Consider the following 13,116-nt stretch of genomic DNA (forward strand, 5'->3'; position numbering starts at 1 on the left):
AATTCCAAGACTGGACCCCAGGGGATTGAGGGAGTCAGAGAGGATGGAAGCATCTTCAGATGGGAGGCAGGTCACCTCTGTTGTCTTGGATTTGACTGTGGTGGTCTTGGACATCAGTCTGGGGTTTGGTTGAGATTGGTGCAGAAGACCTGGCTGTGTCTGAAAGGTAGGAGAGGAGCTGGTGCTTCCCCCAAGGCAGCAGTGTCCTCACTAATCCCAGGGTTTTGTAGACATCTCACAGTCATGGAGGACTCAGATGTGCCTGGAGCCCTTTGTTAAATTGGTCACCACTGGTGTGGCCATGTCCCATGTGTGGGCCAGGAGACCTGTATCTCCACTGTTCCCATGCTCCCTTTATCCTCCTAGCACATGATCTCAACTAGAGCCAGGAAGGAGAGCCAGGGGCCATCTTATCTATTCCATAGTCTAATGGATTCATTCCCATGGCCCTGGACACGCTGGGATCCCTGGTGATGGGGTTTGGCCCATACAAAACAAAAATCCTTTTTCAGAAGTGTTTTGTTCAGTGTTTTATAAGGGACTTTGAAAGCCTGAAGGCTCCAATTCCTGTTTCCTGCTTCCAGAAAAGACTGTCTGGTATCATATTTACCTGGAGCAGCAGATGATTAGTCCTTGTGTTTTGTCCCAAATCGCCTCATGGCCAGCATGATCAATGACAGAAAACAGTCAGGACTGATCAAAAACAACATCTGCTGATAACAAACTGACTTCTTCAGGCCAGACATTACTCATGCACGGGCTAATTCTAATTACCAGCTTCTTGGGAGAATGTGATTTTACTAATTATCAGAAATGCCCAGTGTTTGCCAATACCATTCCTTGGGAGTGGTTTGTGACAAGTGTGAAGGAAGCCCAGTTGCTGATGAAATATGCTGAGCTGAACCGTGAGGGGGCAGCTCCAGGGAATCAGGAGTCCTTGCTACAGGAGGAACCTGTCCTGTGCTGGGCTTGAGGGACCTGCTCCAGAGTGGAAGGTGCTGGGGACAGCTGGGCTCAGAGAGCTGTGGGACATCAGTGTTAGGAATGGGGTCTTCAGCCAGACTCAGGGGATGCCACCAGCTCACACCAGGTGGTTTATGTGGAGATATGTGTCTCTGCACACTGACCAGCCTGCTGATGGGAGCTTTCTTCCAAGTTTTGAAATTAAGTCTTTGAATTAGTATGTCCTGAGCTGGCCTTGAGGATCAGGTTTCATGGAATCCTGGAATGATGGAATGGTTTGAGTTGTAAGAGGCCTTAAAGGTAATTCCATTTCACTCCCTGCCATGGGCAGGGACACCTTCCACTACACCAGGTTGCTCCAAGCCCTGTCCAACCTGGCCTTGGACACTTCCAGGGATGGGGCAGGATTGCACTGTCCTGCTCTGTGCCAGTCCTACTGCCCTGCACCCCTGTGACCTCTCCCTGCTTGAAGCATGGTGGGACATGATGGTGCTCCTCCCTGCCGTGGTCCACAGGCTTTGGGCAGTGAGGGCTTCATCTCAATTAGCTGCATAATTAAAGGAGCAGATCCCTTCCCTGCTACATGAGTGCTCAGCACGGTGCAGCACACTCATGCTGGCATGGTGGGTCCTCCCTGTGCCAGTCCAGGCAGCTGGAGGAGCTGCTATTTTTAGGTTTCCTGGAGGAGTCTTGAGGTTTGGTATTTTGCAGAGACACTTCAGCTCTGGATTTCCTCCTCCTGCCTCTCTGGTGGGAACAGCTCTCCAGTTTGAATACTGGCAATCAGACCTAAGCATCACATTGATTTTGTGTGGAAATCCTGGCTCACCAGGCTGGGGATGACAGTGCTGCCCTTTCAGCCCCAAATTGCAGTCAATGGCCAGGCACCAGGTGTTTTTCAGTCATGAAACAGGGCTTTGCTGCCAGGCTGAATGGTGGAGTCAGGATTTGGGAACTACCCAGTACCAGCTGCTCCTGAATCCAGTCTTTCGCAGTCCCTTTGCCAAACAATCCTTTTCCTTTGGTTAAGCACTGGAACAGGCGGTCTGGCAAAGTGGTGGAGTCACCATCCTTGGAAGTGTTCAAAAAATGAGTAGATGTGGCATTTGACAGCACGGTTTAATGAGCTAGAGGTAATTGGTTGAAGGTTGGATTTGATGATCTTGGAGGTCCTTTCCAACCTTAATGATTGTTCTTCAAACAGCACAAAATAATGTGTCCTTCTACCCTGACCAGGCATTGAGCAGAGTATCGAGCAAGAGGAAGGACTGAACAGATCATCGGCTGACTTGCGGATAAGGAAAACTCAGGTGAGCCTCTGCCCTGGGGCACCAGGAAGGGGAAGGTGGGAAGTGGCAGCTGAGGGATCCCAGGAGGTGCTGGGAGAGGAGGTCTGTGCTTGGCTATGGAGCAGATTGCTCTGGGTGAAACTCTGTCTTCCTGCCCAACCGTGCAGAGCTGGTGTGTAGTTTTTACCTTCTGGTGATGCTTTGGTGAGAGAGTACTTGGTAGGATGCAGCTGTTGATCCAGCCTGGAATCTGTCCTTGCATCGCTGCAGAGCTGTGTCCTCTGTACTGGGGGATGTGGGTGAAGACAAGGTGTCTCAGAGCCTTGTTCTGCAACCAAGAGTGTGTATCCCATTAAAGGGATAAAGGTAACAGAAGCTGCCAGTGCTGCTCTTCGTCATCTAGGGGGGATCCAGATGTAGATCTGTAGCTCTCACAGGGGGTTATGCACACACAAGAAGTCCTGATTTCTCCATGCTCTGCAGTGGTGCTGGAGGAGTTTTGGCTTTTGTAGTTTATCTCCTCCTCAGCCTGGGAAGACGCTCAGGGAGCCTTCTCTCCCATCCGCATTTGGTGCCGGATCAATATGGCAGTGATGGTAATGAGTCAGCTCTGCAGCTCCCAGCTGGAACCCCAGTGTCCTCCAGCCCTGCACCAGCTGTCCCAGCTCAGCCTGAGGCCATGAGGGAGCTGTCCTCTACAAAGCTGGGGGAGGGGAAAGGCCAACCTGTCTCTAGAGCAGGCAGGACAGGGAATTTCTGGGGCATGGCAGAGCCAAAGGATGGTGCAGCAACAGGAGAGCAGCAAGTTCTGCTGCAGAGCAGCTCTTCTGTTCCTTCCAGAAGGATCCAGTGTGGACAGAGCTCTGCTGCAGCTGGGCAGTGTCAGGCTGACAGCAGATCCCTTCCATGAAAAAACTTCCCTTCCCACTCCAGAGACACGTCTGTGTGCTGAAAGCAGTGCTGTGAACCCCTGAGGTGTTCTGCTCCATGCTCTGTGCTGAGCTCCTCAAGAGCTGATGTCATCCCAGATGCAGGTGCCAGTGCCAGTGGCAGGGGGGGGGGAGATGGCAGTCAGTGGTGGTGGTCCCTGGTATTAGCTGTGATGTGTCCTTGTTTCTCAGGAAAAGGCTTTACTTTGGCAGTGTCTGGGGAAACTGGAGGTGGCCACAAATGGGAACTGCATAACCCACGGCTGTAGATTTGAGCAGGATTTAGATTTGGTCTGTGTTGAACTCTGTGGTTCAGATGTCATCCTGGTATGTGGGAGAGTGGGATTCAGGGCTCTGCTCCACCATAAAGCCACGGAGTGGTTTGGGTTGGAAGGTACCTTCAAAGGTGATCCAGTCCAACCCGCTGCCAAGGGCAGGGACACTTTCTGCTAGACAAGAGTGCTCCAAGCCCTGTACAACCTGGCCTTGAATACTTGAGGGATGAGGCAGCCACAGCTGCTCTGGGTAACCTGTGCCAGTGCCTCACCACCCTCACAGGGAAAAATCTTTTCCCAATATCCCATCTAACCCTGCCCTCTGGCAGTGGGAAGCCATTCTCCCTTCTTGTGTCACTTCAGACCGTTGTCCAAAGTCCCTCTCCAGCTCTCCTAGAGCCCTTTTAGCACTGGAAGTGACTTTAAGGTCTCCTCAGAGCCTTCTCTTCTCCAGGCTGAACAACCCCAACTCCCTCAGTCAGGGAGGTGGGACATTTTCTTGCAATGTGGGCATTTTTTAACATTTCACTGGGGGCAGGGGAGCACCTCTGGGCCATGGCACAGAGTCCTTAGGTTGGCAGTGTGACACTGCTCCATTTTGGAGCTTTGGCTTCTGGCCTGGCTGGTCCCCAGCTCTGAGCTCCTGCAGGTGTTTGTCTCCCCAGAACGCAGAGGGATGGAGACACCACAGACTGTGGGTCCTCTGGGCCCTTTTCCAGTGTTTGACCACTCTTATGAAGATTTTTTCCCCCCCTTAATATGTAAATGGAATTCCATGTCCCAGCTTTGTCCCTCATCTCTTTTCCTGCTCCTGTGCGCTTCCAAGATGAGTTTTGCTCCAGCTTCTCTCTTTGCTCCCTCTGGGTCATTGTAACAAAAGGATCTCTCTGGGCTTTGTCACCTTCAGCTGACCGGGCCCTGCTTCTCTCAGCCTGTCCTTGCTTGTCCTGTGCCCCACCTGGGATCACCACCACCTTTGTCCTGCAGTGACACAGACCAGTTCCAGCCTCTCCTGGGCAATGTGGCTGTGTCTTCCCAGAGCCTGGCCTGCTCTTTCCTCCCTTCCCACATTCTGTATGAAATTTGGGATGAGGCAAACTGGAAAGCTGATTTAGACATGCCTGGTGCTTGAAGCTTGATGTTTCTGTAGGTATTTGTGTCTTCTCCAGTTTGTATGGACTTTGGTATTAGCAAAACACTGGGTAAAAGAAGGAATGAGGAGCTGATTCCCCCTTGTTAACATGTTGTCAACTAGGAGTAATTGAGCATTAAGATTATGGGCATTTATTCTGGCTTTGCTGTGGTCATTTCCAGACAGAAGAGTCTCATCAGATCTGGACCTGCCTGTGGCAGATCCAGGTACAGGGAGGGGGCTTGGGGTCACAATTCCTAAAGGCATCCCCGGTCCAGAAATGAAGCCAGTGATGCAGCTTCCAGAGGTCTCAACAGTTTTTTTCTATGTTTCTATATGTATATATAAAATATAAGTATATATTATATATATACTTATAAATTTTGTGTATTACCCCATGGGAAAAACACTTCAAAAATATCTTTCTCTTAATCACATGAAGGACAAGGACCCCAGTTTCAGTGTGTGCTTTTGGGGGCTTTCAGAGCCCACTCTGAATACCCAGAGCTTTTATCAGCTCTTTGGAAATCCGGTTTGGGCTGCTTTGCCCATGTTTGGGGAGTGAAGAGTTGCTAGACCTGAGTGAAACAACTCCTTTTCCTAACTTGAGTTTAAATTTTCTGTTTAATGAGTTTCTTTCAAACACAAGGTACATTTTGACACGCTTTCTATTTGCTGTGAATATTCAGGTAGGTTTATTTAATGTCTGAAAGCCGTTTAAAATGCTTTTTTCTAGCTGATTTTGCGCAAAACTCCATGTTCCTCCAAAAATCAAATGAATTTTGTAGACATGTGGGATGCCCATGGGAACATAAAATAACAATCTGAGAAAATAAACACTGAGTTAAATAACTTCTTAAGCAAAAGACGTGTCGCATGGTGTGCTAGTGAGCAGCAAGGGTGTCACTCAGCACCCAGGCTATATTTGGCTGTAGATCAACATATGTTGATAGTTTTCAGCTGAATGAGAATGAAGTGGATTTTAGGAAAAACAATTTTGGAACAGCAGAAGAGTCGCTTGGATGGCACGTCACGTCATTGCTGGATTTTGAGCTGAGATGCTTGGGAGCTGTTCTGACCTTGCTCTGGGCCAGCACCTCTCAAGCAGAGGATGGAGCTGGAGCTGCCAGGGGCGTTCATGTAAGCTTTGTGGTGGAGGAGGGAGAAGATGAGCTGAGGCTCTCCATAAATATTCTGCTGTTGCTGGCTTAGAATAGCTGCAGAACCAGTGCAGGCATACCCTGGAGATGTCACCAGTGTCGTCTCCTGGAGGTAAGGCTGTGCTGTCTGGGGCTCCTCCAGGTGTACAGACACCTGCACCAACACATCTGAGTGCTGGTGGCACCAGGCACATCTGACATTCCCTGTTCCCTCGCTGTGCAGAGACTGTCCAGAGACAGGAACAGAGCTGGGGAAGGGTCTGGAGCACAAGGATGATGAGAAGCAGCTGAGCAAGCTGGGGGAGCTCTGTCTGGAGCAAAGGAGGCTCAGGGGGGACCTTCTCACTCTCAACAACTCCCTGACAGGAGGGGGCAGCCAGGTGGGGGTTGGGCTCAGCTCCCAGGGAACAAGGGACAGGACAAGAGGAAACAGCCTGAAATTGTGCCAGTGGGGTTTCAGGGTGGGTATCAGGACTAATTTCTCCACTGAAAGGGTGGTCAGGCATTGGAACAGGCAGCCCAGGGAGGTGGTAGAGTCCCCATTGCTGGAGGTGTTGAAGGAACAACTGGATGTGGCATTCAGTTCTCTGGTCTGGTTGATAAGGTGGGGATCGGTCACAGGATGGAGTTGATAATCTTTGAGGTCTTTTCCAACCTTAGTGATTCTGTGATTTTGCCTTTGAGCAGGGCTGGGTACAGTTGCCCCCAGCATTGCAGAATGATCCCCACGGGTCCTTCCTGTGCCCGTGCGGGGTCTGGCATGTCCCAGCAGCACGGCACAGGAAGGGCAGGACACAACCCAGGGCACTGCTGTGGCCTTGCCTCCAGGCTTTCTGGGCAGAAGTAGTGCAAGTAGGGTGCTGCCAGCCTCCCAGAGTGTCTTCTTGGGGCTGGAGCCTGGGCTTAGGTAGGGCTGGATGAGGGATACCTGTGCCGGTTTGGCCAAATTTAGAAATATATCCTCTGATAGAAAGCAGGTTACAACCAGCCCTCCCCTACCAGGTTGGGGAAAAAAATAAATTTTCCTCCAAGGAAAGTGAAAGAGATGAAAACTATTTATTTAACAAACACACAGGAAAAGGATAATGATGCTAAATAATGAAACCTCTCGCTCTGCTGAGAGAAACCTGGGAAAATTTCAGTCCTTCCGTAGATCTCTCTCTCCCCCTCCTTGGAGGTGGGACGGGGGGTGGGCTCACCTCCAGGGCCAAGGCCTCAGTGGAAATTCCTCCCGATGTATTCTGATGTTGAAACAGCCCAGCAGAGGAAAAAAAAAAAGAAAAAAACAAAGTCCTAGGAAAACACAAGTTCAACTCTCTGTCTCTCCCTGGAGAAAGAAAAAGGAGCTGAAAAACTGGCTGAAAGCAAGCAGGGTGCTTTCCCCACTCTCGCTCCGCCGCCACAGCTGAACACAGAGCTGCCTCTATCTCTGTGTCCTTGAAAACATGAAAACAAACTGCTTAGCAAGTTCCCTCGGTTTTGTCTATTCCCCCTCTCAGGCTCAGTTTAAAGGCACAGAAAGGCACAAAATTAATTTCTGGGCATGGGGCAGCGATAGGGGATACACATCACAAAGTCACCCCAAGACAATGCCTCTGGTCCACTCCCCTGGGGACGTGTCACCTGCTGCCACCTGCCCGCCTTGTGCTCTGTCACACTCACTGGAGCAGCATTTGGGCTGGAAGTGCTTTTGGGGTGGCTGGAGGTGCTCAGGGCTGAGCCTTCCCTCCCATGGGACCCTCAGCTCCCTCTCTCCTTCTCTTCCCTCTTAGCACTCCACACTGTCCCGCAAGTTCGTGGAGGTGATGTCCGAGTACAATGCCACGCAGACTGACTACCGGGAGCGCTGCAAGGGCAGGATCCAGAGGCAGCTGGAAATCAGTGAGTAAACCTGGAGTGGGAACACAGCTGGGGTGTGTGTGCCATGGGGCCACATCCTGCACTGGCTCCCAATGGATCAGAGCCACTCCCACAGCTGGGCAAACCTGGGATGCACAAGAGTCTATGGGAGTGGCTGGAACACAGCTTCTGTGGGAGATGGGCATGGGGTGGTACCTTGAGTTTCAGTGGCAAAGTACGCCCAGCAAAGTACATCCCAAAATGCTGCAGAGAAAGAGCAGGCATCAGAAGGAGAGGAATTTCTTCTGTGTTTGCAGCTAATTTTTAATTCAAAGAAGCTCATGGGAATTCCTGATTCCTGTGTGTATTTGTCCTTCCTCAGGGTGCTCTTCTTCATGGATGAACTAAGCTAAACAGAGAAAACAGAGAAGGGAATTCTTGAGATTGGAGCACTCCCTGCTCCTGATGGTCTCCCTTGCACAGGAAGAGCAGGAGCCTCAGTGGCCCCAGGCACCTTTGTGGGCCCAGGACCTGATGGCTCTTAGCAGCTATTATGTTGTCTGGCCAAGGGTGGACCCCAGGTGACACCTCTGAGGCTGGTGACACCTCACCCAGGTGACACTACTGTGGCACTAAGATCTCTGAGTCACCCAGAGCCCATCACTTAGGAGAAGTTCGGTCCTGCCTGTCTAGAAAAACACTCTCCTTATGGTTCTTCTGGGCAATCAGTGATACCTGGATAGTTTAGAGCAATGGGGTTATCTCCCAGCAAAGAAGAGCCATGTAATTAGGGGAATAAGCAAGGGGGAAGTCAGGGCATGCAGAGATTAAAAGACATTTTTGCAAATAATCTCACTGTCAGACATGTTGTGGGGTTTGTGCTCAGAATGGAAGGATCTGAACTTAGTCCTTTTTTTTTTCCTAACAACCAAATGAATGGTTTTCTTTCCTCCAACAACTCACTGTGAATGATGAGAGGAGATCTGTGAGTCAGACTGATGTCCTTGGTGGTCACCTGTGGGAATGTGCTTCATGGGTCTGGGAATCTGGGTGCTGTGGGGTATGGGAATTTCTGTGGAGGGCTGGAAGGAGACAGAGCTGTGCAAGCCTTAATCTTTGTTCAGATTTGTCTTTCTGATGTCTGGACGGGAAGGCTGGACGGGAAGGCTGACTGACATGAGGCTCAACCAGAGCTTGCCAGTTTGCTGTAAAGCAGGATGTGTCACTGCTCCAGCTGCCTGACTCATTCCTCAGCCAACATCACCCTGCAGTTGACTGCTGAGGAGTGGCTTGTCACGTGAACAGGAATTTGAGGTATCCATGTGCCTCCCTCTGAGAGAGGAGATTTGGAAGGACTAAGCCGTGTCCTTGACTGGATGCAGACCTGAAAGAAATCTTCCTCTTGTTCTCCTGCTGGATTTTGGAGGGCTCTGCTACTCTGCTTAAATTCTGAAGATACATTGTTATTCTTGTGTCTGCTCTGTCCATCCTGCCAGGTTGTCAGTGCCTGACAGAGCCTGATGGGTGTAGGGAAAGGGCTGCTCAGGAGTCCCCATGAATCCCCCGATGTGAAGTGTAGGGGAGGTGTCCCAGTTCCTGACAGCAAGGGACCCTTGTTCCCTTCAGGATGGAGGTGTGGAGGAGGTGCAGAGGTGGGATGGGGCTGTGCTGGAGAGGGACATAGTCCTCTGCACAGCCCTTTGTCAAAGCTGGATTCTCCCATCAGGATGGTGGAAAATAAATATCTCCCAGCAAAAAGACTCATCAAAAGGAACAGCTTATGGAGGTTTTACCAGGAGTGCTGCCTGGGCAGGGGCTCTGCTTGGTCTAGGGTGTCCCAGCCAGCACCCTCAGCCCCAGCTGCCCCAGGGGCACCTGCACAGGCTCTTTGGAACAGATGGGATGTGGAGACTGCACAGAATTCCACAGCTCTCATTTTCAGCTGAGGAATCCAAAGATAGAAAGTGCTGGGAGCTCTGACAGCAAAGCCAGTAAATCACTCGGGTGTTAAAGTATGAGAGCAGGAGCTTCTCAGCTGCTCTGGGCAGGCTCCCCAGCAAGTTTCTCCATCCTCACCACATCTGGCTCTGAGGCAGAGGTGATGATGTAGAGTCACTGCCCCGGGGCTGTAGGCACCCCCTGGGGCTCCACACAGCCCTGTGTGGTTCTGTTCCCTTCTCCTTGTGTAGGCACTGCTGTTCTGTGTGTGCCAGAGGTTGTGCCTCAGTGACCATCAGCATCACGCTGCCCACCCAGGAGCACCTCTCCCTCTCCCTCTCCCTCTCCCTCTCCCTCTCCCTCTCCCTCTCCCTCTCCCTCTCCCTCTCCCTCTCCCTCTCCCTCTCCTCTCCCTTAACCAGTGCCCTCACCCCACCTTTACTCACTTCTCTGCTCCTAAACACTCCAGATGTCATGGAGGGATGGCAGGATGGCCATGTCCTCAAGTTGGTGACACCAGGACAGTGGCTGGACTGTACCCCCACCCCAGCCGTGCTCCACATCTGCTGCCAGGAGCCATGTCCCCCTCCACACTGCCTGAGGTGAGAGGTGTCACTCCCTTGCTTTTTTCCTCTCCATTTTGTCCGTTAGGAGAAATTATATCTTAAATCTAATTAGGTTTTGCTCCCAGAGAAATTGGATTTGGAGCTTGGAGGAGCTGCTCTCCATGGTGGGTGTGCAACTGAAGCCATGGAGGTGCTGCAGAGATGCTGCTTGTTTTTAGGGACAATTTTGTTATTGCAAAACTGAGGAGACAAAAATAAAGCATCTGCTGTATCTGAGGGCACTAGAGATTTCATCAGGCCCTGCTGTGCCAGACCAGGTGAACTGGTGTGCAGAACAATGAGCTGTGGGTGTATCCCACCCTGAGCCAAGAGAGTCTGGGGGCTGTTCTGGCCTTGGCAGCTCATCTGGGCCACCTCAGAGCTTATTTAGGATTCCTGTGGCACTTTCATCTCAGGAATGACCATGGGATTTATCTTGAGTGCAGATGCTGAGGGTCAAGGAGATGGGTGGCACTTTGGGATGTGCTGGGCAGGGTTTTGTAGCTGAATCCTTCTCATCCTGATACCAGCATGGGCAGTGCCAGGCCTGTCTGAGCTGGGTGACAGCCAGGTGGGCCAGTCAGTCACACCCTGTTACCTCACACGCAGGCAGACAGGACAGCTTTATCCATCTCTTAATGAGCTGTATGGATTTGTGTCTATTAAGACCTTAAAAACCAGCTCCAGGCAGAGGATCCCAGCCTTGGAAAGGTGCCTTGTCCTCAGCATGTCTGGAGTGAGCCCCCAGCTGTGGCTCTGCTGGTGTTTGTGCAGCCCTGCTGCTGGGAGGAGGGATGCTGCCAGCCCAAGGGATGCTGCCAGCCTGAAGAGCCCAGCTGAGCCCTGAATTTGGTCATGGCATGTTGGACTCCTTCAGCCCTGAGGTACCTTCCCTATTTATAGACCATCCACATGCAGAATTGGGCAAACTGGCATCCAGTGTCAGCTGGGCTGTGGGACTGAGCTATGGCACCAGAGGCTTCCCTGGGAGCTTCCCCCACACCCTAACAGGGTTGCTCCTGCTGCATCCCCTGGAAGCTGGTCCATGGGGATGGTCACTCTTTCCAGCTGGGCATTACGGGGCCAAGGACCGTGCCTTGAGGTGGGAAGTCTCAGTGTCTTCATGTCCACCTGTCCCAGAGTTTCTGATGGCTCCTGCAGCAGTGTGACCTGGGCACTGTCTCTCATTGTTCTCTCCCTGCCACCTGACATTGCTTCTCCAGCTTGCTCTGGGCTTCTTGTCTCGTTGGCAGAGCTGTTTCCCCCCAAGAAACTTTAATTGCTAGAGATGCCAAGTAAGAGGCAGATGCACTCTGGAGCTCTCTGGGGAGGCACAGGTCCAATTCTCAGGATTTTCCAATGTTTCACCAAATTTTGGGGCAGGAGTGTTCCCCCAGGCTCTTCTCCTTCTGCAGTGGCTCCATCCTTTCCCTCCCATTTGTGGCTGTGCCACAGCCCTGTGGTCATGTGAGCAATAGATCAGGCAGGTACCCAGGACACTTTGAGCTGATTTTACTGCTGTGGAGGAGCTAATGACAGACCAGCAAGCCAAAGCAGGAAGCCTGGTTAGGAGGCAGTGGCCTTTGGCAGCTGCTGTGCTGGATGGCAGGGGCGAGGTGCAGCCTCCAAGTCCCAAGCTTTGGCTCAGCATTAAAGCAAGTTCTTCTTGAGAAGTCATGGCCCTTGGCCAGGCCAGCATTGCATTTGATGCCTTTGCTCTCATCCTTCACCTCGATGCAGCTTTTACCAGCCCTGTGCTCTGCATCAGGGGAATGAGGCAACAAGAAGGATAGGATGGGAACGTGTATCCTGCATCCCATCCCACCTCTGCCCATGAGAGACATGGCATCTCCTGGAGCTGATCGCACTGCTTGCCCTTCAGGACTGCCTTGAGGGCTGGCATTTGGCAGAGCAAGTAGCTCTCTATGGACAGCACCTGGCATACTCCTCCTTATCACTCGGCCAGTGACTGATGAGAGCTGGGCACATCAACAGGAGGGTTTGTAAATTTGTGCTGCTTGGTCCCTTGTTCTCCCTTCCTGGGAGCAGGGCAGTGTCAGCCCAGAGCGAGGAACCAACAGACAAGAAAGGTGGCAAGGGGGTGTCATGGGTCATCCTTGGTGGGAGTGATGCTCTGTCACCCTAAAACATGTAACAGTGTCTGGAAAAGGTCTGTGGCCTCTTCTCAGAGCTGGGGAAGGTGGGGAGGGTGATTGATCCTGAGGTCCGTGAGCACGCAGATGGCAAAGCTCAGGCCTCACATGCATCTGTGAACTCTCACGGGGCACAGACAGGGCTCAAGCTGGTTTTGTGACTCAAAACAGCAGCTTCTCAGGGCTTCAGGGTCACTACCAGGTCATAGTTGTCTAGACCAGCCTCACACAGAACTCCAACCTCTGCCCATGGGTCTGGGAGCTGTGATCCGCTCTGCTCCATTCCCCTACTCTAAGGTGCCCTGCATTCATCCTGGAGGTCCCTTTCAGTACCACTGGCTGCAGGCAGCATGTCACAGGGGAGTATCTACAGACCCCAGCCCTGCCCTGCAGGTTTTGGTTTCATCAAGCTTGGTGGAATCACTTCATTAGCTGTTCCTGCCTGACTGCCCCGTTTGCACTAGTGGGTGTCACTTGCCCTGTCTCAGGTGACCTGCTCACCCTCCCCATCCCACTGGGCAGCCCCAGTGCCCTGCCCAGCATCTCCATCTATTTGGCTGTAATTCCACATGTCCCACATGGCTGCTAGCCCAAAGAATACACTGCAGTTAATGCAGGGATCAGTGTCACCCATGGAGTGATCAGCATCTCTCTCCACTGTATGCAGTGGGTAAGGGAAGGAAAAGAACCACGTGCTGTGGGTGAATTGCTTCCAGAGGAGCCATGGGGCTGGAGGTCCCCAGAGATACAGAGGGTTTTACCACAGGGGGAAGGACAGAGCCTGGCTTCTGTCACACAGCAGCAGGGCTAAAACTTGGGCAGTCCAGCTGAGC

At 51.9% G+C, this 13,116-nt stretch overlaps 1 protein-coding gene across 1 annotated transcript in view; it reads left to right on the plus strand.

The window, feature by feature from the left end:
* STX1A (syntaxin 1A) overlaps positions 1-13,116 on the plus strand; it is a gene marked incomplete at both ends in the record, with an annotated part of 71,812 nt that overhangs the window by 55,242 nt on the left and 3,454 nt on the right. The window contains 2 exons of the mRNA XM_082294606.1: positions 2,200-2,273; positions 7,521-7,629. Of these exons, the coding sequence (XP_082150732.1) occupies positions 2,200-2,273; positions 7,521-7,629 (183 nt within the window). The remainder of the gene's footprint in view (positions 1-2,199; positions 2,274-7,520; positions 7,630-13,116) is intronic.

The sequence above is a fragment of the Coloeus monedula genome (genome assembly GCF_965178545.1).
Source record: "Coloeus monedula genome assembly, chromosome: 20".
Classification (NCBI taxonomy): domain Eukaryota; kingdom Metazoa; phylum Chordata; class Aves; order Passeriformes; family Corvidae; genus Coloeus; species Coloeus monedula.